We start from the raw sequence: 25,769 nt of genomic DNA, 5'->3' as shown, positions 1-25,769 counted from the left end.
AAGGTTAGTTTTCCATGTTTAATCTTAGTTCACCCAGTCTAGGTTATTGTTTAGTTTCGCCTTTGCCCTTTTATTTTTGTATTGTTCAACCAGCCTTAAATAAGCAGCTCGTACTTAGTTAAATCAAAGTTTCCTTTTGCGTGTCTGCACTTGGGTCTTCCTTCTCGCTCCACATAGTCAGCCAGACTGTAACAATATGACCCTGAAACAATAAACAGCACTTTCAGGGACATTTACAAATCTTTATATTCACCAGAGATAAAGCCACCTAAAAACGAAATCGATCACTTTCTCGACAACATAACGCTTCTGAAATCATCAGATCAAACGCTAGCATTGGACTCACTGCTGACATCAGGTGAACTCCAGGAAGCCCTGAAAAGTATGCCCAATAATAAGGCTCCAGGTGCAGATGGATTTCTAGCAGAGGTCTATTCTGGACAATTCTGGCAGCAGTATTCTGAAGAACATCGCAGGAAATCAAGGAACATGGCGGACTACCACCAAATATGAATTCTGCCAACACTAGTCTCCTGCTAAAACCAAAGACCCTGTATTTCCCACCAGCTGTCGCCCAAACCCTTTATTAACGTTGACCTTAAAAGAGTCTGGACAGCACTCTCAAAGAGATTAGAGACATAACCCCCCTCATAATACATCCTGACCAAACCGGTTTCATAAAAGGTAGGCACTTATCAACAAGTACACCTAGATTACTTAATCTGATAGACTATTCATGTAGTAAAAACACTGAAACTACAATATTGTCTCTAGATGCAGAACATCCTCCAGCTTCTGTCTTCAAAGGGGCACCAGGCAGAGATGGCCTTTCTCCCCTTCACTGTTAGCATAAAATGCAAGAATGTAGATAAGTAATAATAAATCTATATTTGGATGATGTGTTACTTTTTCTTCAGGATTCACAAACCACTTTCTCTGAGAAAATGACATTAATAAACTCTTTCTAAAGAGTTTCAGATTATTCGATGAATTAAACATTGAGGGGCTGTGCTGACGGCAGCTGTGGGTCGTCTGCACCATGCCGCCGCACCTCACTTTGTCCTTTTTCCGTCCCCCGGTCTTGTCCGTTACGGTTGTAATAATACAAAGTACAAAATCCTATTAAAGTTCCAATAAAATATGACAATTATAACAAATGCCAGGCTTGTAAACATATTTATTTCTGCTGTAAATTTGGGCCCTTTAACACTGGAGTCTATAGAGACTTCCTACAGGAACCAGCCTGAGCTGCAGGTTTGGTGCTACCAGCCTCGTTTGTCAGACATTGATTCTGCTGCTTGACCTCCTATTGCTGTTACTACTTTGATCGTTTTCAGTTAGAGGTTTGGTCCACATTACTCTAGTCCACATTACTATATGTTTATTATTGCCAAGGATGAAAGCAAAGGGTCTCTTGCCTCTTGCTGCCCTACAGAACTCACTGAAGCCCATTGGGGTATACACATACTCATAGAAGTGGGGTTACATCAGTAACAACGACTTTTCTAGCGGCACTTTTATGCAGAATATTTTCCCATGGCCGTCATTCCCAAATGGACACCTTATAATATCTCAAGCACACATTTAAATTGGAACCATTTTCCATATAAATAACCCGTCTTTTCATGTAACTGCTCATGTTACTTTAATGAAGTTTTAATAAATATTATTATTTAATAATAATTTTCATCCAAACCTTTAGAAACACCTCAAATGTAGACCAAATTTATTGTAAAACTGGAAGCACTGTGTCGTCTCAGAGTGTTGTATCAAACACCAGGCTTACTCTACCCTTTATTAAAATGAGTTTATGGGCTGGGAGTGTTTTTGGTGGATTTGAAGTTTTGGTGCAGGGTGCACATCGCTCATTAGGAACAGGCCTTGAGGAGCCATCTCTGTAAATGAGAAACCTGAGAAGCTGCTGAGTCGTCGACTGCAGCTTCATTTCTTTCTAACTACCCTCATGTGAAATGTGTTTCTGAGCGCTGAACTTCCCAGAAAAAAAGAGTCTCAGTCTGATTAACAACTGAACTCTTCACCCAAAAAGATCAGGTCTGTTTACTACCCACCAACCTTTTTTAAAATGTGTTATTTGGTTTTCTTTTACTGCTTTAAGACATTTTTCTGTTTCATTTTATTTTCTAATCTACTTTTTCATGTATACCTCTTTTCTTTTAAACATATTGTATTTATGTTTGTATTTACTTTTGTTCCAGTTAAACAAATAGTATATAGTCTATATCGTCTTTCCTATATTTAAAAAAAAAAATTATATTCAAAAAGGGCTAGAAGTTATCCAAATAAAATACTTAAAAAATGTAATTCAACCCTTTGTTGAACAAAAACAATAATTTTATTTTCTTTTTAAAAATATTTTTATATACACATTTTATTTTATTTTGAACAGAATTCCTACAGTTTGCCTCTCGTCTTGTGTGTCATTTGTTTCTAATTCTAATACAATTTATTTAGAATTTTCCTATTTTTAATTCCTCATTTTTTGCCAGTATGAAAAAAACTAACTTTTTATGGTCATATTCACTTTTGTTGTTGTTGTTTTTTTTTGTTTATCGTTGTTCATGACAGACAATTACTATTTTCTAAATATTCAGTTTGTAAACAAACCCAACAATGCACGTTGCTACAGCAGCGATAATCCCATTCTCTTCTAAATGATCCTTGACAATGCACTGCATGCATCTTTTGGTGTTTTTAAGTGGATTTGTCACATTAAAGAGATGATAGATGCTTTAGGCTGCAGCAGTGAGCCTCTCTGCATCCACCCAGCAAGGTAATATGGCAATTCCACTTGTTACCTCACCAGGCGGCACCCATGCAAAAGTTCAGCCTGAAAATAGAAAATGGCTGTGTGCCGAACCCCCCCGAGACCACGCTATGAGTAACCAACAGTACATAACAGCAGTTAACCCCATGCAGGAGCCGGAGAGAGAAAGAGAAGCAGAGACGGAGCCAATGAGCATGTAGCCTGTTGCCTGGTAACTGCTGGCCTGCCTGAATCCGTCTCCACACAGAGACAAAGTGGAAAGATGGAGAGAGAGAGGTGGAGGGGGGTGGATGAGTGGAGGAGAAAGATAGAGGAGTGACAGAGACGGAGGGGGGAGAAAAGACAAAGCTGATCGTTCTCAGATGGCAGAACATTTAACACGAGCGAGAAAGGAGGTGAGAAGGAAGAGAGGAGAGGAAAAGATGAAAGGGAAAACGGGAGACAAAGGATAGGGCTGAGGGCAGAGATGAAAGGAAAGAAACACAACAGAAGGTAAAAAGATGACAAGAAGAGGAATTCTGGCGAAGAATGGAAAATTTAAGGAAACAAAGCAAATATAGTAATAACAGTGAAGGAAAAAGAAGTCCAGGAGAGGAGGTGAGGAACAGAGAGGGTAAGAAAAAAAGGAAATACAGCCGTACTGTATTTAAGAAGGAAAATACAACAGAGGTCAGCAAAGGAAGGACAAAAGAAGGGCAACATGAAAGATGAATGAATGAAGACAGAAACAAAAACAAAGGGAAAGAACAAAAGGCAGAGATGAAGAGATGACAAGAAACGGAACAGGAAAACTGAAGAAAGGAAAATAAATAAAAAACTATAACAAAGGAAAAAAAGTCTAAAAGGAGGAGGAGTCAGAGGTAAAGGGAAGACATGAAATTAGAAAGGGAAGGAAGGAAAAGGAAAGAGATCTGCTGTGTTTCACTGACTATGAGTCACTGTACCAAAACACTCCAAACACAGTCAAGTGAAAAAGGACAATAATTCATAAAAAACACTCTTATAGGCGGCAAAGCATTTCCTCATTCACACAGGCTTTAAATTACCTGTGCAATACCCTCAGACAAAGTCTTATTTTGAAAAGATGGGACTGACCATAAATGAGTTTTTGTAGCCTCTTCATTCTTTTCTACTTTGACAGACAGACGCTGACAGACATAAACACATGCAGTCCGTCCTGCAGCGCCCCCGGTGTGTGGATGTCTGCATTTACAGCTTGTTTACATTTTTTTAAAATAAAAAAAATTAAGTGGTAGGTATTCCCCACTCCAGATGGGACAAATTCATGAAATGAGTTGGAGATAAAACGACTTTTTGCAAGTGTATTATACTCCCCAATTCAAATTCAAGGCCTTTAAAAAGTTTTATTCCACTACCAAAAAGTCTTCACTTTCATGCAAGAGAAGCTTTTTTTAAAGTGTATAAAAGGAAAAAGCGGGAGGAGACAAAGGCTTTCTCAGGTTCTGAGCCTAAACTGTTAGAGTAAACAAGACGCCTGGAATTACAGACATATTTCATTCAGTATCACAGCATCAGGTGTATGCAGGTGAGCGGTGACGGCTGCAGACAATAATAAGACACGATGATTAGAGCCAGCGAGGACATAGGAAAGCTGAGATTAACAGAATAAAAGGAATAATAGAACAGGAAGGTCTCATCTCCCTGCCTCACTTCATGTACAGCATGCTTCATTCCCCCGGCTCATTATATCCTACTATCCTGCCATTCTTTTCTATCCAGGGATCCACTTCCCCCCGTATCTCCGACTTGTTGCGTCTCCCTTTCACAGCACAATGCCCACCGCCTCTCCCTCTGCTCTCTATCCACCCCCGCTACTGAATGAGGAACCATGTGTATACGTCTGTGTTGTATCTGTGAGCGAGCGAGTGAAGAACATGTGGGTGCATCCAACTGCACCGCTGAGAGTGGCCATGTGCACGTCTCTCTCTGCGGGGGTGTGAAATAACATCCATTGCAAAAGAAAAGAAAAACAGAATAGAGCACAAACACACACCTGTGATGGGACACTAGATTTCACATAATCGCAGCGAGTGGTTTGTTTTAGAGTGTGAATATCACGCGCAGAGAAGGGTTTTATTTTAAAATAAGGGAGTAAATTAGTAAATCGATACTGGAACAAGCTAAATATAGAAAAGAACTGCAAACACACAAACCAGCCTGTATAAGAACAAACAGGAACAAGGTTCTGCCCCCAGGGCTCGATCATTACGCTGTGAGCTCAGTAAGCAGCTTTAAAAGGTGTCACTGTAGCTCAGGAGGTCATCTGCTTATCGGAAGGTTGGTGGTTCGATACCTGGCTGCTCCGGTCTGCGTGCCAAAGTATCCTTGGGCAAGATACTAAACCCAAGTTGCTCTCTCATGCATCCATCCGAGAGTGAATGTTAGAAAGCACTTAGGTAGAAAAAGAATGGGAAACGTGTTTATATAAATGAGGCATATTTACAGGTAGAAAAGCACTATATAAGAACCAGTCCATTTATCAAAAGCACAGAGATAATCAGATATAATCCTAATTCGGACACACCCATGGCTCATGAGCTAGTTTTATCCTAAAAATGTGTTAACAGAAATTCCAAATCTTTCCAGGGATGGCAGGTTGGGAAACTTTGATGTTATTTATGTTATTTTTATTTGTGTTGTTGCGGGTTCAGCGACAAACTCTCCACAAAAGATGGTCTGATTGTGAAGCTAGTGATGGTGTGCTTTAAGCCTGCATTCTTTCTAATGGCCAGCAGGGGGCTCTCAGCTTTGTCAATCAGTGACCTCAGGAAACACTTTCCTGATGAGTTTATGATATTAGTCACTATTTTTAAGAATTAGCAAGTAAAACATGCTTTTGATGTTGCTCCTTGTCACACCTGGTTTAAAAAATGCTGACCATGTTTATATGAAAAGGTCATTTCATGCCCGTCTTATGCAGTTGTGGTCACAAGTCCATGATTATGAATGCCATGGTAGTTTTGGGCTTTTAATGATTTCTTGGAGTGCTTGTATGGCAGAGTTTAAAAAAACAAGAACTGGGTGCATGAGTTTGAATTCATTTTTGATTTTGTCTAATCTACACAGGCTCAAATATATACGTGGAGGCCCAGTAACATGTGGCTAAATGGCCCTTAGCAACAGCATTCATGTCCATTATGAGTGGATGTAAACTTCTGTATGTATTGATAGGTCTGTGCAGGAGCACAGAGATTCACAGATGGTGCAGAGGGAGATTGCTGCAAACATTTAGAAAACATCCATGAATATTAAGTTTCTTGCTTCGCTTTCTTCTGTTTGCATTCAAGGGTTAAAGAGGCAATTTTTCTTTTATTTTTGAGCAGCGACACTTTTATCATTTAGGACAAGACTGCAGCGACTTCAGCTCACCTTAAGTATAATGCTTGAGTTCCCAGAAATGTAAATGAGCACACAGCCACACGGACCTTAACATCTGCAACACATCTGTTTGGCCCTAATATGTGATGTAAACAGAGTATACTGATTAGAATGAGGGTAATGCTCAGTGAAAGTAAATGTGATTCTATCCAGCTTGCTGATTATGCTAATGCAACAGCTAGTATTCCTGTGCAGACATGTGGCTTTTTCTTCATTTTTATAGCGCTGACAATCTCGGTCTGTTGTGAAGGCTTCTCCTCTTCCTGCCTTTGAGGAAGAGTTGTTAAATATCTATTAGACCCAAGTTCAACATGAACAACTCAGTTGCATTTGTGACCGCAGAGCAATGCAGACACACCAGCTTACCATGGATTCAGAGCTGTAAAATAAATTAAAATTTGGTTAATTTTAAGTTTAACCGCAGTTTGAAGGTTACCAATCAATGAGCCAGGCTCCGAGAAAGATTCCTGAATATTAAGGCGGATGAATCTTGTCCGTAAGTGTCAGAGTTCCAAAGCAGATTCCATTGCAAAGATCTCTGCCGGCTAAAGCATTAAAAATGAACAACAGACTTCTGTGGGCTGAATCTCTTCATCTGTAACCGGTTTTGTTTGGAGGTGGATTCTCCTTCGCTCTGTGGTGTTTACGTGTCTAAAAATGACATCTCTTCTATCCCAGCGAGGCCTCCTGTGCGGTGGCAGTGTTTAAATAGCTGTCTATATGTCAGCGGAGATGTTTGAACTGGATTGCCTGCCTCTCTGCGGATCTCCTCCGCAATCTGCTCCTCTGACCACTTTTGTTCGGCTGCTTCGGGAGCGCTGCAGCTGCTATTTTTGGAAAGGTAGTGGGAGGCTGTGGTCGCACCTTTGTACAGGATGCAGGTAAAGAGACGTTGAAATGGAGCTGCCTTGTTCTCGTTCTCTTTTGAATTTTTTTTCTTTTGCTTTTCATGCATCCAAAATGCAACATGTTCACAAGCGTACATGTGATTTCTGCCTATACATACACTAATGTGTGCATTTTATCTGCCTGTCACTGTGTGTGTTTGCTGCCGAGAGAATGCAGGGAGGAAAGAGCATCGTGGTAGCTATGGAGTCGTATCCATGGTGCCGTAACTATGGCAACAAAGCTTGGAAAGCTGGCGACTTAATTGGCATCTCTGAGGCGCCGTGGAGCTGTGATCCAGAATAGCAACCCTTGACACACTAATGTTTCCTTCACATGCCAAACAACACTAGCGTCATCACTGAGGATGCAAACAAGCTGATCAATATCCCGTATTGTTTCCTGCCCTCCAGTCTGTGTGTGAGAATAAAAAGCACAGAATGTATGGAAGACTCAAACTACCAAAATCGAAATTGGAAAAGCCAATAAATAAAGAATAAAAAAACAAAAGAAGTTGTTAATTCATTTTAAAAACATGGAATAAATTCATATTAATTTTGTGTTTTAAATTAGATTTTTTCCACATTTGTTTTTATCATTTCAATTTTATTAATACAAATATTTTTGTAACTTTCTAAACGTAGTTATTTTCTGTCTTTCCATTATTTTCTCCAAATTTATTTATCTATGAATTTCCTTTGTTTCTTTTTTGTTTTGAGGCCTTGTATGGAGGCCCGGTATGGGGGCCTAAAGCTGCCAATATCAAAAAAATAAACAAGTACATAAATGATTATTTGTAAACTAAATAAGAAAAGAAATGAAGATGTGAGTTAAAAATAAGACTCTACTTTATTTATTCATTAGTATTTAGCTCAAAGATAAATGACTTACTAAAAAAATGACAGGCCATTACATGTATCAGAAACAATAAACAAAACAAATTATACATGATAATATTATTATTGATTTATATTGATTTATATTTTTGTATTAAAAATATAAGCTAAAAGGATATCTTTAAAATAGTTTAAATAAATAAACTAATGTTCAATTTATTCAATTTATCAACACAATAATAAAGTTAATAATAAGGTCATTTGTTTTTAAAAAATGATTATTTTTTTTATATTATTTATTATTTTATTATTCTTTCATGCATTTACATCTGCACAGAAGACATCACCGACAGCTTAGCTCCCCATTTGAGGCAACCAATAATTAAATAGGTAATTATATAAAAATTGTACATCAGTAAATTTAATCATATCAATTCCAAATATACTGAAATACTGAATAATTTATTAACCAATTTATATATTTCTTTATTTTTTAAAAATTGGGTACATTTGGTCCTCCACAGATGGGAAACCATAATGAATTAAAAACAGCTTAAGATAATAATATTTACATTAGGTCAATTTAAAAAGACTTACAATGTCCACTGCAGCTTCTGGTTCTTGATTGAGTTGTAGAGAGCCTGTAGAGGAAACAAGAAAATCACATTTAGGAAAAATATTAGCAGTGTACAGGTGGACAATTGATCAGATAATGCAGCGCGCGAGTAAAACATAGGCAGGTTTGTGGTGGTTTTCTGTGAAAACTGCGCAGTAAGCAAGCTGGCTTTATTCAATAAACTGTGGTCAGAGAAATGGCATCCCTTTTCATGCTGCTCAAACTTTCCTTTGCATGAGCTTTACTCATTTTCTTAGCCACACAATCCATCGATCATCCAATCAGTCAGCCACCATCACCACTGCATCAGTAACAAAGCCATTATTCGCCAAGCACCCAGGCCTTTCAATGAATGGACGGGCAAATCAATCAGCCAATAAATAATTTAGACATATGCATCGACCCACATGGAGGAAATTTAAGTTACAGTCTGGGAGCAAAAAGCATAACAAAGACATTAGATCACCGCAACTAACCAGGCCTTCAGTATTTGTAATGTGATGAGTGGAATTTGTCTTTTTATTGGAAAGAGTTTTTACCAAACTCAACATAATGAAACTTGTTGGGAAAGAGGAGCATAGGCAATACGAACAAATAAAATCAAATAAACCCAAATAAATTATTAGCACATATTTCAAATGTTTACTGGTTACAATTTTTCTTATTTTTTTATTGTTGTAAAAAACAAAATTCTTGACTAAATAATTTTATTTACTCACATAATAAGTGACACGCAAACTCTTTCTACACAAACAGGAGTTGAGCACAGGTATTTTAACTGTAATGACATCACATCAAGTAACCAACTATCAATGGGCCAAAATGACTCATTTGTAGGATTTATGCACCTGTAACAGCTTATATAAGCATGGCATCAATTTAACTAATTTATATCCACTAAGTGTTCATCATGATACATCATTATGCATAATGAAGGTGCCTAGCAACCATCTAACAATGAGCTAAAATCACAGACAAACAGTACCCTAGCAGGGACTCACACCTCTGATTTGCACTGGGGATGTGTCATGGGTTTGAAATGTGGTTATGTTTATTTTTCATTCTGCTCCCTCTACCCTGTTATCAGTTTTACTTCCCGTCTCTGCTTTTATCTTTTATTGTCGCTCCTTTTTTCAATTAGTCAGTGTAAATACACAACCTGTGTAGCTCTTCCCATTTTCTTCCCCAGTCTTTATTCATAGTTCCTTCAGGAAGACTTTCATTATCTTACTTTCTTATTTTAATGGGCTCCTAAAATAAGGGCAGGAACTTTAAGCCTAACAGGTCTTATTTAATCCATTTTAGGTATCTAGTGAATGTATGCGAGTACGCGTTAAAATAGAGAAATGTTATTAAAGCTTGGTGTTACTCAAAAAAGGCTTCTAGGTTTTCTCAAATTTGTCAGACCTTTGACGCCCCTGCTAACTGTTTACCTGAAAACTTCTGTTTCTTCCTGATTACATTTTTGGGTTTAGGATTTTACATTTCCTGGATTTAGGTCCTTTTCCTTCCTGATAAATGTGATAAATCAAAGCAAAAATTGTAGAGAAAAAAAATCCAGAGAAGTGTTTTGTATCCGTTTGCTTGCTGATTCTCCACATCCTTTGCACCAGTTATCATTTTTAGGTCATTACTTCCTCTCACAGCAAACACAGTCTTTTACTTTTATTATCATTATGATCAGCACAAGATGAAAACAAAAAACAGAGGCAAAGATGGGTTTTAATGAGGGATGCGGTCAGCTGCTGCTTCTCTGATCTGAGAGTCGGCACATTTGGCTTTAGTTTCCTCAAAATCTGTAGTGACAGTCAGGACCATTAGACACTTCTCCTTCAGCTCCCCACACACCTCAATGACATCGGCCTCGGCCAGCTGAATGTGACACATAGCAGCTTAGTTTCACAGCCGGGCTGCTGCAGAGGAGCGGGGGTCAGAGGAGGCAGCAGGAGGCCATCGGGCTGTAGAGTTTAAGGCAGTGAGTGCAGCTGAAAGACAGATGTGCCGGCTGAGGTGATGGAGAGGACACTTACGGGCAGTTCATCTCTGAATTCCTCGTGGATCAATACCACGCGTCTTCTTAAGAAACCTCAAACTAAAACCAGTTTCATTACACATATTAAGCCGCTGGTTGTCACTCACGTTTTAGACTTTCAACCTAAAGCGACTTAATGATGGTGTTTGATTCAGTGATCTAATCAGATTCATTCGCAGCTTTGAAACTGGGCCTAATCACAAATACTTCCAGAGTGCCATGAATATTGATGACCACCCAGAGGAGACCGTTACAGATTTAGGTCTGTTTTGCTCCTGCTGCTGTAAAACTCTCGAGTTATGTTTCAAACTTAACTGCGCTCATGCATTTTAATAATCACGACAGACAGGGAAGATCTTCCTGGGATGCCCGAGTAGGAGACAAACTGCTACGGTAGCAAAAATCCGACCAACATCAAATATTAACAGTGAATTTGTAAGCAGTAAAAGTGCAGTGATGTGACTGCAGAAGTTTACGTGTACAACTGAGGAAAACTGCTTGTTTTCAAAAGATTCAAACTGCTGACAACAAAAGGACATGCATGTGTCATTCCCATGGTTACAAAATACTAAAAATTAGAGGTTTCAATCACTCAACAAAGAGTTTTGTTGGTTTTGTCCTTAGCCAGTAATAGAGCCAGGTTTGGACTTTCTTATTAAAAAGTAAAATGATTCTGTTTTTCTCAAAGATCTGGATCAGAGGTATTTCATATCAATATTTCACTTCTGATGAGCTTTTAAAACTTATTCAGTAACATATAAGGCTGTTACCTACACTCTCATTTGGTTCTGAATAAGTGTAGTATGGTGAAAAGGAGATTTTAAAGTATTTTTCATTATAATATCCCAAGATTTCTCATTTAGGGTCACGCTTGTGGAACTTTTAGTGAGTAAATCTGAAGAAATTTCAAAAATAGCCTGGAGCTTCAAGTATGCGTAATATTCTACATTTGCCTCCACTTCAGCATAGCTCTGATTTGCATGCTGCATGTGCAGAAACTGTGTCACAGCTGAGTCTATTTGGTGAGTTATTTCTGAAGAATATGTTTTATTTGTATTTCCCCTGATTGTAAATCCTGAGGGATCGACGGTATTGAGAGTCATTGAGTCTGAAGGCTTACTCAGACAAAGATGGATGCTCGTCACCTTCACCTACTTGCTCCATCAACGTCACCAAGTGGCAACAGATGAGAGCCATTAGCCTTGAGTGATGGCGTTAAGCGGCGCCCTGTACTGAGCCATGCTATACGTGCTGTCGGGTCTGGCAGAAATCCAGCCGCCTTCATCAACCGCTCTGCACTCCACATGTATACAAGCAGCACAGGTGGTAAATCAAACAGTAAACACACGCTCTCTCAGATATAGGGGTACAATAAAAGGCCGTTTCTGTCCCTACAGGTGCAATCTGCATAAATATACACACTCTGTAGGTAATTGCCAGACCTTCTCAGGGTAAAAAAAGGACACACACATATTTCTTACCATTTCAAGTACATATTTGAACACTTTGCTTTAGATTTAAAGGTGTAATATCAGGAGGCGACGTATAGAAATAGGCATAAAATCCTTGATATCTATTTGGATAACTTCTAGTACAGTTTGAGCTGTCTGTACGACTAAAAAAAGTCGTATGCAACTAAAAGTTTATGAATGAATAAGAACAAAAATATATCTAAAAAAAATAATAGGAATCCCTGGGCCAAATGCAGTCCATCCTTTAATCCATCCATTAAGGTACAAACCACAAGGGTACAAGTAAGTACGCCAGTCAAGGGTGCAATGGGAGTATCTTAGAGGCTATAGCGAAGTTTTACCCCGTCAGATATACAATTAGCTCGGCTTTTATCAGCTTTCATAAACTGGATTTTTTTCATCCAGCTCATATATCATGAGAAAAACAGAAAAAATACTTGAAATAATAAATAAAGACATACATTCCTGGGTACCCACGTGCCCAATTTTGGACATCAAGGTGCAAAACTGTCATCAAAAGTTCAGGATTTCTGTGAGTTCCAAACAATCTGGGTACAGTTAAATAAGCTGCTGTGCTCGAAATGTATAATCAGCAAGGCTGCTATAAACTAGCCAGTGTTCGTCTATCGGCCCTGATTGGGCTTCCTTTCATCGACTTTCTGAGAAAATTAGACTTCATTTTAGATTGTTATTAACCCCAGATAGAGTAAATAATTTCTTTATGAGAACAGTTTAATAGAACAAAAGTTATATATTCGAATTGTCTGAACTGACGGTTAGGATTGAGGTCTTGGACCATCAAGTATAATTACATACGAAGCCCTACATAGCCAAGCTCTTGTTTATATAATATACCTGCTGAGACCTTATTCCAGCGACCTTTGTAACAGCTGATTGGGGCCCTTTAAATGTTTCACTTTCTTACTTTAAATCGAGCTTTTGCAGCTGCAGAATTAATCATATTTCAAACAACTGCTTAAAATGTATTTTATAGGTTAACTGTAACGACTCCCACTTTCAGACCATTTCTTCTGCTTAAACATGTGTGTGCATGTACTCTATGTTCACATCCTTAATGTGTTTTCTCAAATCTGCTATGTTTGAAAGACAAATAAAGTTATTACCGATATTTGCTGAGAGTGTACAGTGCAGGTTTAGGCTGTAAACAGATGTGTGGCTTTGAATGGCACTGAGCACTTGTGACATGAGCATGAAATGGAAAAATGATTAATCTCTTTAGTGCTGCAGAATACATCATTTTAAATGAACAGCATGGTTTTAAGTACCTTCCTCCTCTTCCTGGCCTGTGGGTGGTTCTGTCCGTCCTGAGCTTTGCCCAACAGGTCTGGGAATACCAGGGGTTTGAGTGAACGCGAGCGCGGGGTTCTGGGATACCGGAACGGGTCCATCATCCGGAAGTCCCTGCCGTATCGCACGGTGCAAAGAGAGCGTGAGCGCAGGCGCCCCGCCGAGTGCAAGCTGTTGACACCAATCATGGTGACGGATTACGCAGAAGTGTCTGAAGATCAGTGGAAACCAACCCAGATGATTCAATTCTTATTTTTAAGTCTTGCAGAAACCACGCTTCTTAAAAAAAAAAAAGAGTAAAAAAGTTGATCCGAGTGTGAAATGAGGTGCTGGATGGAGTCCAGTAGACGCCGCGAGTGCCAACAGACAGCTGGGAGCGAATTCAGCTATTACAGATAGCAGCCGGCGATCAGCAGAGGCCGCGGAGGGAGGCAACACATCATCAAGCTGCTGTCAAGTGAGTCAACAGCATCGGCAGACCGTGCTCTCAGCAGGCATCAAGCCCCAACGGTCTCATCCCTGGATGTCTTGATCAACACTCGCCAGGCCCACCTGATGCTGAATTATTGATAAGACAGCCATGTATTATACATCCTGTGAGGAGGAAACCAGGCTCCCTGATGCAGGTGAGAAGCAGTCACAACTTTTACCTGGATTGTCTTTTAAAGATTGAAGGGAAAGCTGCACCAAGGACATAAAGTGCCTCTCTCTGCAGCAAACAAGACAGTGGCAGCAGGTTACAGGCATGAATCCTTAAACATGCACTCAAAAAACAAAAAAAAAAAAAACCCCACACACACAAAAGAAACCAAAGCTGACACTCTCACAGATGGCAGAGGTGAGAACGGACAGCCAGCGTGAAACAGATGGGCGCAAAATGTGGAAAATGTGGAGGTAGAAAACACACGAGGAGCTCTTTCTGCTCACGGGAACGCAAACACACTACAACAGAGGGAGACAGAGAGGGATGCGAGGGAGGGAGAGGGGGGGACGGCCGCCCTCGGACTTCAGAGCAGGGATTCCAAAGAGAGCCCTCGATTTCGTCACAAGTCCGGAGAAGCGATACAAACAAAATAAAATTCAGAATTCAGAATCGAGGGGCAGAAACGCAGCGGGGAGAAGACGGCACGGTCCTGTTGCTCCCGCTGTAAAATGGATACCGTCGGTTCAACAGTCACAGTGCCGACTCTCAGGTTTTCTCTCACTTCTTCCTCCTGCTCTGTCCACGAGTAGAGGTCCGCTGTCATCCTTTACTCCTTCATCCCCCCCTCCCCTCCAACTCTGCCGTCTGCGATCCACTTCTCTCAGTCAGTATTTTCTTTCACACTCTCTTCGCGCTGGTTTTAGCCTCTTCCCACCGCACATTCGGCGGGTGTGGGTGTCTGAGTGGAAAAAAACGCAGCTCTCCTGCTGCTGATGTCTTTCATGCCTTCCTTATCTTTCTTTGTTGAGTCCCGATTTTAGTCCTTTTCATCCAATGCTTTCCTTCTTCCCTTCTCCCCGCTGCTGCTGCTGCCGCTGCCGCTGCTGCCACTGCCGCTGGAGGAGGTGGAGGAGGAGGAGGAGAGGAAGGCTGGCTGCCTGAATCGCAGAGCGAAAAAGACACTGATAGGGACAGTGCTCTCTCTCTCTCTGCCTCTCCCTCGCTCTTGCTTCATCAATGCGTACCTCCCTCCCTCCTTCTCTCAGTCATCACCAGCAAATCACAGTCTTCCTACTGCCTCTTCCATGCGTACACGCTAGCAGGCGAGGTCATACACAAAGACACCTTTTTAAAAATATGTTTGGTCTGGCAATTAGTATGCAGTGGTGGTAAGGTGAGAGAAAAGAGGAACAGGTGCACAAAACAGTGAGGAGTTCAGGATTTTTAAGAAAAATAATTATTTGGCTCCGTGTCCTTGAAACCAGCATTAATAACAGGGGATTCGAGCATCACGACCTCTGCCTTTGAAAGCTGCTCAATCCACAAAGCACCAGACCTCCTCAGCTCCTCCTACAGGTGCTGCGCCCACAGGAAAATCAGTTAAGGCTCGGCCACCATGTGCTCCAACAGCCAATGGAGATGGTTCAACATCTGAACGTGACGCCTCCTGCATGCCTCCCAGATAAGGTGCCGGTCCTAGATCAGGAGTGGGGAACTCTCGGCCTCAAGGGCCGGTGTGCTGCAGGTTTTAGATATAACCCTAGGTGAGCACACCTCAATCAAATGATTAGTTCATTACCAGGCTTCTGGAGAACTTCAAGACATGTTAAGGAGGGTAATCTAGCCATTTAAATCAGCTGTGTTGGATCAAGGACACATCTAAAACCTGCAGAACACCAGCCCTTGAGGCCTGGAGTTCCCCCACCCCTGTCCTAAATGGAGGAGACCCAGGGTATGCCGACGGTATGCCTCGGAAGATTATGTCTTGGCTTCAGTGTCCCAGAAGAGCATCAGCTTAGACCGGTTAGCAAAATAGCAGGAAACTGATGGATGGATAGAAATACTTCTTTTATGTCTATCCATGAACATCAAGAACCCCACAGAACAGACTTTCTCTGATATATAAATAATAAGAGTTACTCAAACTTTATCATGGCCAAAGTTCCAATAATGAGGTCAGTGAATGTATAAACAATCCCTGCAAATCAGGTACGTTCGTGTGTGTGTATATATATATATATATACACACATATATATATATATATACACACATATATATATCAGATATTAAGCCATCATCGTGTTGCCTAGCAACCACCTACCAATGAGCTAAATGGGCTCATTTTTAACATTTATGCACCTGCAACACTCGTTCACTGCTATACCTTCCTTGGATCCAGTGTTCCTCACTTCACCTGTCAGTGGTCGTAATGTTATTCCTGATGCTGGTTCAGCATTTCGAAGTCATTGTCACAGTTAACTGCCAAACGTCCCTGCTTTCAGGAAAACTAACCTCAGCTAACATAAAATATTTAAAGGAACCAAACATAACCTTTGCAGTAACCCCAAAAGTGCCACATCAGGAGGCAAGTGACAACTACAAGTGATCTCCGAAGGCCTAAAAAAGACAAACATAAACCGTACTGTTTTTAGGCCAAGTGAAAGTAGAAAAGAAAAAGGAGGTGACACAGAAAACTGAGGATCTGACTAAAACCTTTGCTTAAAAGACAAATTAATTAAGCGCTTCCTAAAGACAGATTTGTCAACTGAAGTACGCACTTCAAACAGGGAACAGAGAAGCAAAGGGGAAGATGACACCGACATTAGCATAAGGAAACTAAGCACAAATATAACCATATGTTACAATTTACAGTAAGACAGTTTTCATGCAACCGAACTTCAATGTGAGTATTTTTTTTGCCTCTTTATCATTCAACCTAAATCCATCCCTGGCCTTACTCAGTCAAGGGCACAGAGCGGGCTAGCGGGCAGAATACTGGGTCAGTAATTACCTTTTTACAGGTTGTCATCTGGCTTACATACGGCCCGATCTGCGAGATTTATTGTGGTGATTGCAGCCTGATTCAGGTAACTAAGCAGCCAAAACAGTTGGGATTGAGGGCGTCCACTGTTGGAGTGAGGTTTTACAAAAGACTGTACAACAGTCAAGATATGGAAGCAGAATGGGTGAGAGAGTGGGTCCCATGCCTGGGAAGAGGGACGTGGAGTCAGATTGGGATGATCCCCATTCATGGGGATTACAGAAACCCCGACAAATGGGTGCAAAATCTCTGGTATGGAGACAAATGCTTGCCAGCATGGAAAGTAAACCCAAGAATTGCACCTGATAAAATAAATGAGCTGCCATTGGTTCGGTAATATTAGACGTTGTACAAATATCCATCTGTTTTCTTCTGCTTATCCAATTGAGGGTCGTGGGGGGCGGGGCTTATTCTAGCTCCCATAGAGTGAGAGGTGGTATGCCCTGGACTGGTTGCTTTCCTGTCGCAGGGTCAACAAAGACAGAAAGACAACCACTTGCACCCAGATAGACACCTATGAGAATTTAAAATCACCAGTTAACCTAACCCCACTATCTGCATGTCTTTGGATTACGGGAGAAAGCCAGAGTACTCCGAGAGAACCCACCCAAACATGGAGAGAACATGAAAACTTGCACAGACTCCAGACAAACTCCTGGACGAATCCATGGTGGATTCGAACCCAGGACTTTCTTGTTGTGTAGGTCAGACGCCATGCTGCCCAGATTGTAAATAAACAGGAAAAATGAGCTTCCTGTAAAGAATGGCTGAGCTCACAGTTAGGATAAGGAGCTCAGAGATTCAGAGGGATACAGATGAGCTGGTTCAAAAATCTCCTGGACGCTCAACTGGAAGGAGACCCTGAGAACTGGAAGTGCTGCTGGGCAGAAGGACGACTGGAATATCTGCTTAGTGTGCCACTGTGACTTCACATAAACCAAAGATAATCGATGGATGAATGCATGAATGGATGGCTGATTTGCTGGGTTGAACGTACCCTAGGACTAGATTTTTTAGGCAGTGGTCACAGCCCTAATCTATCTGTGTTTTAGATTATTACTGAGTTTGAGAAGACTGGAGCATCTGGCACAACAGATTAGCACCACCGTGCTTCACATCGCAACAGTCAGGTATACAAACTTAGGTTCTGATGGACAGGTTTGTTAGACAGCTTGCATTCATCGCCAGAAAGACAGGTAAGAAAATATTGGATGAAACGGTTGTGTTTGTTGTTTTAAATACTTAATGCGCTGTGTCCTCCTGCCCTTCTCTACCTCATGCTCTCTCTTAAATTTAAAATTTTACAATAAAACTCTTACTTTTGCTGTGGTTGTTTCTCTTCTTATACCAAGCATGAACAAAGATGGACACAAATAAAAAAAGACTGTTCCTCTCTCATGACCAGCATCTGTCTTTTGACATCAGGGTGGACATTTTGGTGAGCTGAGATGTGAGTGGTGTCCCTCGGGCGCCTGCAGCTCGATCAGGAGGAAGAGGAATGGTAGGAGCTCCGGGGGAGCAGAGCTAACCTTTGCCTGCAGAAAGCAAGCACCCTGCATCAAAACAACAGCCTGCTGCAGGAGGAGGTAAAAGCTTCTATATTTTCTCTTTGCAGACCTCCTTCTGACTATTATCCATTCTTTTTGCTGTATAGGGTTGGGAGCAACTTGAGAAAACCATCAACCTTGAATTACTCCAGTGATGGCGGGTCTTGTCAGGTGACTTTACGCTAAAGAAGAAGGGAACGCCTGCTTACCGAAAGCAAACCAAACTGTGTAAACATCTAAACAAATGTGGTATTTTTAGTTACCTTATCCCCTCCTCACCGTTTCTCCTGCCTGCTGTCAGTCTCCCCCTCTCCTTCTCTCCTTTTCTCACTCAATATTTCACATCCTGTCTAAATCTCTCCTTCTGTCCCTCACGGAGAGTCCAGACAGCTCAGGGAGAGGGGGAGCGCTTCCTCAGCCACATGCCTCCTCTGACCTAAGCAGCTGTCTCTTCTTTACACTCTGCCTTTCTTTTTTCCCACTTCATCTTTCTCTACCCCTTTTCCCTCAGCAGTGCTACATTTCAAAGTTATTTTTGGAGTAAAAACTGTGAGAGATTTGTACCGATCAGTGTGTCTTTGCTGTCGAATGTGAGGCTGAGTGTGGCAGGTGTTGGCAAAAGGAACATTCGTTTATCCCGGACGTTACGAGCTTGAAAACATTGTCTTGTTTTTCTTGATTTACCAGGGGGGGTTGACAAATATCCGTAAGATTACAAGAGATCTATTCAGCTCATTTCCAGCGATATATTTTTATTTTTGGACCCGACAAGCTGTTTTCATTCATATCCTTTTAAGCCAACTGTCTCCTGATTGGCTGCCCCTCACAAACAGAAGAACAGCAGGTGGGGTGGGGCTTCTGAGATCCAATAAACTGTGCAAAGCTAAGTGTTTGTAGCAGTCTGAAGCCCAAGCTTTTGCCTCACATGGACTACTTGCACACCCGCAGACCTCAGTGGAAACTTTGGTCGTGTTTAATTTGAATATGAGCCATAACAGAAGTATGTATATGACAGATAAATAAGCTCAGCAGAGCCAGTTAAACATACAGAACCTGTCCAGTAGTGGATTTTTGTTCAGTTTCCGAAACCAAATATCAGAAAGAGAAAATGATTGCATGCACAATTTACCATGAAAATGCTGCTTAACTCCACTGTCTGCTGAGCTGTGACGCTATTCTGCAGCACAAACTATGTGACAGCAGCATTTCTAATCAAATTACCCCACATCCTTTTTCTGCACAATGCTGCTCACTGGAAGCTGTTGTCTTCGCTCTTCTGTCTAAAGCCTGTACTGAAAGTGGAACAAGGGTTCCCTCCTCGTGAAATCAGCTGCAAAATCAACTAAATGAATTAATTTAGTTGATTTTAAGCGATCTGGGGGCTGCAAATGTTCTGCCCGAACAATAATGCCTGCTTGGCCTGACATGAGTGTGATGGGTGTCATGGAGTATAAGTTTAAGTTGTACTTTGCTGTTTATCTCAGCTGATACACTCTTGCAAAAGAGGGTTATTTTTAACATCAAGTGTTGCTGTTTCCTGCTTAAATAAATCAGAATCAGAATCAGAATCAAAGGTGAAAAATTAAATTAATCTTAATAAAGTTGCTTTATATTTAACAAAATAAGAAATTATACCGACCCACACCTGGCTAATAGCAAAAAGCAGATGTGCTTCTCTGTTATTCTTGATTGACCTTCCAAATCCCCCTTAAAATCACAGTCAAATCATAAATCATGTGATCATGTGGTCGTAAGTTAAGTTTTCATAAGCTTATATTTTCTGTCATATGTTTTTTTAAATTACCAGAATATAAGATTATATTGTATTTAGCAGGTTTCAGGTAAATATCTGTTGCACAGGTATACAGTGGCTTGCAAAAGTATTCGGCCCCCTTGAACTTTTCCACCTTTTGTCACATTACAGCTACAAACATGAATCAGTTTTATTGGAATTCCACGTGAAAGACCAACACAAAGTGGTGCACACGTGAGAAGTGGAACAGAAATCAGACATGATTCCAAACATTTTTTACAAATAAATAACTGCAAAGTGGCGTGTGCGTAAGTATTCAGCCCCCTGAGTCAATACTTTGTTGAACCACCTTTTGCTGCAATTCCAGCTGCCAGTCTTTTAGGGTCTGTCTCTACCAGCTTTGCACATCTAGAGACTGAAATCTTTGCCCATTCTTCTTTGCAAAACAGCTCCAGCCCAGTCAGATTAGATGGGCAGCGTTTGTGAACAGCAGTTTTCAGATCTTGCCACAGATTCTCGACTGGATTTAGATCTGGACTTTGACCGGGCCATTCTAACACATGGATATGTTTTGTTTTAAACCATTCCATTGTTGCCCTGGCTTTATGTTTAGGGTCGTTGTCCTGCTGAAAGGTGAACCTCCGCCCTAGTCTCAAGTCTTTTGCAGACTCCAAGAGGTTTTCTTCCAAGATCGCCCTGTATTTGGCTCCATCCATCTTCCCATCAACTCTGACCAGCTTCCTGTCCCTGCTGAAGAGAAGCACCCCCAGAGCATGATGCTGCCACCACCATATTTGACAGTGGGGATGGTGTGTTCAGAGTGATGTGCAGTGTTAGTTTTCCGCCACACATAGCATTTTGCATTGAGGACAAAAAGTTCCATTTTGGTCTCATCTGACCAGAGCAGCTTCTTCCACATGTTTGCTGTGTCTCCCACATGGCTTGTGGCAAACTGCAAACGGGTCTTCTTATGGTTTTCTTTCTTATGGTTTTCTGTTAACAATGGCTTTCTTCTTGCCACTCTTCCATAAAGGCCAACATAGTTGTCCTATGGACAGATTCCCCCACCTGAGCTGTAGATCTTTGCAGAGACCGGCAGCTGGAATTGCAGCAAAAGGTGGTTCTACAAAGTATTGACTCAGGGGGCTGAATAATTACGCACACCCCACTTTGCAGTTATTTATTTGTAAAAAATGTTTGGAATCATGTATGATTTTCGTTCCACTTCTCACGTGTGCACCACTTTGTGTTGGTCTTTCACGTGGAATTCCAATAAAATAGATTCATGTTTGTAGCTGTAATGTGACAAAATGTGGAAAAGTTCAAGGGGGCTGAATACTTTTGCAAGCCACTGTATCTTGTCAATAACATAAGCTAAGGTCAACTGTTTGCAATCTTGCTATATGTACAGCAGGTATGTTAGTAACTGCAATTCTTGCCATCTTGGCTGACTGCTCGCACTCACACTTGCTAAACTGTATTCCTTCCTTTTTCTCTTCACATTGATGCTGTTGGTTAATCTCCTTCAGTTTATCTGTATTCAATAAGAATAAATGTGCAGACTGCTTTTGTTTCTACTCGTCCTGCTCGGGCGCAGCACCTACATATGTCTGTTTACAGACTAGAAAAAGACAGCTGCATTATTTTCCTTGCAGCTGATCTATTAGCAATGAAAAGTAAAAATAGTGCAGCGCTAAGCACCGAACACAAGGGTCTCAAACTACTGACTGCAAGCAAATTTCTAAGGCTTCCCACAGGCTTTTCTTGGAGCAGGGCTGCAGAGATGGAGCCATTAAAATAAGATTAGTTCACATTAAAAAGAGACGACCGACAATATTTTATGTGTTTGTTCTTGCAAACAAAGTCCAAAACCAGTCAGTATGTCTCAAAGTCAGCTGCTGATTTCTGCCACAACTTTGGACCCAATCTGTCACCAACTGAGAGAAACCTGAAATTCTTTGCATCTGACACATCGAAATGCTAAATAAGAAAGCGAACAACATCAGTGTGTCAGTGACACTGGCATGATTAAATTCTCAACATGCAACTCCACCAGATCTGCTGCATCAGAGCTGAAGCACAGCACGGCTGCATTCATTTTAATCACAGTGAAACCATGTGGCCTGTCACTTACAGTGTGCATCACTTGGAAACCTTCCTTAAAACAGCAGTAGGCTGCATTTTTAATAAGAGAGACAGCGTGATGTTGATACAGAGATATGATAAAAGTCTTTAAAAAGTAATATGTCTATATAAATTGCAAAATAATACAAAAAAAAAAAAGACAAATGTGTGCACCATAGCGTTTCTTTCCACTGTGTGTTTGAGACAGCAGAATGGTGCATGAGTCAAAATAAACAGCAGCAGATTTAGGGAGTTTTAGTCTGACGACGGCAGCACAGATTATCAGAAAATGTATCATTTAAAGTTTTACTTTAACCTTTATTATGAGCTAACTGTTGTTTCCACAACTGGACAATTCTTTCTGCCTCTGAGTATAAATTCCTCTGAAAATAAAGACTCGATGATGCAACAAAGAGAAGCAAATTCACCAAAAGCTTTTTTTCCCTCCTGTTTGCTATAAGTAACTTTATCCAGGTAGTTAAAACAGCAAACAGTGTCCTGTTGCCAGGAGATAAAAAGAAAGCAAAGACATAAGATGATAGAAACTGAATGAAGAGCGCTCTGGGACCAGCGTCAGTGCCAGAGCAATGGACTGGACTGGAAACCACCTTTGACAGAGATTTCAACTTACTTTGCGATTTGCTTAAAAAAATAAAAAAATAAAAAATGCAGACACCTTTACAGCCTACACAAATTAAACATGAATAACTGCAACATGAACCCTTATGCATATAACCCTATATCTAAAATTGCCCCACTCTGGAGGACTAAACACTAAATGTTTTTGCACAGACAGAAGAGGGAGGCTGCACATGCATAGCTCTGCACACAAGGGAGACAAAGACACTCCAGGGACTCGTCACTTCCAGCCTAGAGAAAATAACTTCTGTATTCATATATAATGATTTAGCCTATTTATCTATCTATAAACAATGTAGTTGTTCTTTTAGAGTAATGCAACATGAATGGAACAAAGCCTGTGAGCTGATTCAGGCAGATAACTCGAGCTTTTCCTCGTATTGCACACAGAGCAAAGACCAAAGTGTGCCAAACACACCCTCCAACTTTTGTTGGTCTCTCTCTCTGACATGTCATCCATATAAAAGATGGATGTAGCCACTGTGACGCCATCAGCTGGTTTGTGTAGTCCTGTGTGGAAGCTTCAGGCTATTCCCTGAAACCGCAGATGATGAGCTACGGTTTCATGCTTACCGCTTGGATAACTCTCCAGCTAATTGGGTTTCTGACACTAATTGTGATCAAAATTTACAAAATAAACTTAATGTTTTATTCAGTATAATCAGAAACGGGCAATTTAGCCCATGAAATCCATCTATAATGATAGACTTTTATAAACCTGCGAATCCTTTTGCAGCCTGAGCAGTCGCCCCCTGCTGGTCATTAGAAATAATGCAGGTTTGAGATACTTTCAGACCTGAAAGCTGCATCTATTTTTCATACTGTCCATCACTCAGAGTAGATATTTACTCATCCTTCTCCATCAGCTATGTGTGCCATATTTGCAGGAAGTGATGAGGTTGGAGATGCCAGATTCTAACTGTATCCTGCTGCCATAATGAATCCTCTGAGTCCGACTGAAATCTAATAAACATGCAGGGAGTATGTGGAAAATAAGAGGGCAAGTGTTAGGGGTTGCTCATCCTTGAAGGGTGTGTAGTTAAAAATAGAAGAGGACAACCTGCTCCAAAGTTACACAGGTTTGAAATTCTTGACAGCTTTTACAAAATCACATGTGTTGCAATTTCAAAACTGCTGTCTTCTCCCCGTGCACCCTGTCCAGACGTGTAGTCGCACATGCAAACAGCAGCATCTGTCCTCAGAAAGGACTTGTTTGTCTTCGCCAGGCTGGCTCAGCCGTCGAGCGCCGGCACTACGGCGCTCCTGTGCAGATTTCAGACACATTTATCCATGAGCCAGACCGACAGCGGGGACACGTGAGAAAGATTTCTTCTCCCTCCTTTACAAAAACAAATAAACCATCCATCTTTCCTCCCCGCAATCGATGCTTCCATGCAATCGATAACATCAGTGTACCTAATTACTGTTTGAAGAGCGTGGCTCGCTGCATGATTGAGCTCTACAACATTTTCATTTCAGCAGAATTTGTAAGCCACTGTATCTGCGGGCTGGTAACCTACTTCAGTGCATCATTAGCTCCCACTTCAAGCTTTGCGCCCTGAGCAGTGTTGAGAAGAGAGAGAGACTTAGAGGGAGTGCAAACCTATGTATCTCTGAGCCTCACAATAAAGGAAGAAAGCTTCCTCTGAAGCACAAGCTTGGGCCAGTAGCCAGAGCTTCAAAATCTGCAGGGAGCTACAGTAGCTACAGAGCTGCTATGCTTCCATGCAGGCTAGTATAGAGGGAACATGGAGTTCTCACTGTGGCACTCAGAGCACAAGTCTTAATCATTTCTTTTTGTGTTAATGGGCCAAATACAAACCACTTATCAGTCACGAGCACAAGTAGTCCAAATACTGCAGAACTGCAAAAACAACAACAAAGGCAAAAGATTCAACAGAGATGAGTCTTCTTCTCCTTTCAGCTGTTCCCTTAAGGCGACTCTGCAGCGGATCATCTGTCTCCATCTCACCCTATTCCTAGCATCCTCCTCCGTCACATCAGTCCTCCTTCACTGTTTTCCTCCTTTGTCCAATACATCCACTATAGCTCTCTGCACACATCCAAACCACCTTAGCCTTGCCTCAGCATGAGTTGTGATATAATCTCATATACTCGTGTTTAATCTTGTCTCCCCTGATCAAAACGAGTAAATTAATTAGGTGTAAATGTGAACAAATTATACCAATACGAAGAAGCCAAAATATATAGTTCAATTTTTAGGTAAAGCAATGATTTGTTATTTGCTGTTGGTCATTAATGAGACTACAGGCAATAGCTGGTTAGCTTAGCATCAACCTTGTTGGCTTTAACAGAAAGAAACAGGTGTTTTCCAGGTGAATCCCTTCACAGGGAAAATGTTTTGCTCTCCTATTTTAGCCTATTTCACTGCTCAAAACACAAGAAACTCCGGCCTGTTGGTGTGTTTCCTCAAAAATGTTTACTGCAAGTCATTTTGCAACATTTTAGCTCAACTGAAGTCCGATTGATTTGACCGTTCCCAAACATCACCTTCGTTCTTCTTTCTGACCGTTCGTTGGTAAAGCATCTTTTTGATTTGACAACTGTTCTTTTCAGGTTTTATTTCGGTTTTAACAAAAACATTTATGATATTTCCTTTAAAATATGTGTGCATAATTCAAAATGAATTCATCAATCAATGATTAAAAAAATCAGAAACCATCCCTTTAATTACCATGTTCACAGAGGAGAGCTATTAAACAAAATGCTGCTCATTTATCCTAAAAAGTTCTGTTTTGGTATCTGTTAAAAAAAAGTCTATATATGAACTTTACCTAATTACACACTGGCTGCTGTGTTGTTTTGGAGAGCAGTGGTTTCTCGTTGCAGCCCTGCCATGCGCTCCATAGCTGCTGCTGATGGTGGACTCCCCACAAACAAGTACATC

The 25,769-nt window shown here is 40.9% G+C and overlaps 1 protein-coding gene across 3 annotated transcripts in view; it reads right to left on the bottom strand.

Moving 5' to 3' along the window:
- LOC102300228 (PH and SEC7 domain-containing protein 1) overlaps positions 1 to 25,769 on the bottom strand; it is a 107,162-nt gene that overhangs the window by 16,913 nt on the left and 64,480 nt on the right. For all 3 annotated transcript variants that reach the window (XM_005913745.2, XM_005913744.2, XM_014335980.2), the window contains one exon: positions 8,503 to 8,546. In XM_005913745.2, the coding sequence (XP_005913807.1) occupies positions 8,503 to 8,546 (44 nt within the window). The remainder of the gene's footprint in view (positions 1 to 8,502; positions 8,547 to 25,769) is intronic.

Source organism: Haplochromis burtoni, unplaced genomic scaffold, assembly GCF_018398535.1.
Source record: "Haplochromis burtoni strain Fernald_Lab_line unplaced genomic scaffold, NCSU_Asbu1 Contig_6, whole genome shotgun sequence".
Lineage (NCBI taxonomy): Eukaryota > Metazoa > Chordata > Actinopteri > Cichliformes > Cichlidae > Haplochromis > Haplochromis burtoni.
The sequence above is the reverse complement of the archived record's forward strand: the minus strand, read 5'-3'. Positions and strand labels throughout refer to the sequence as shown.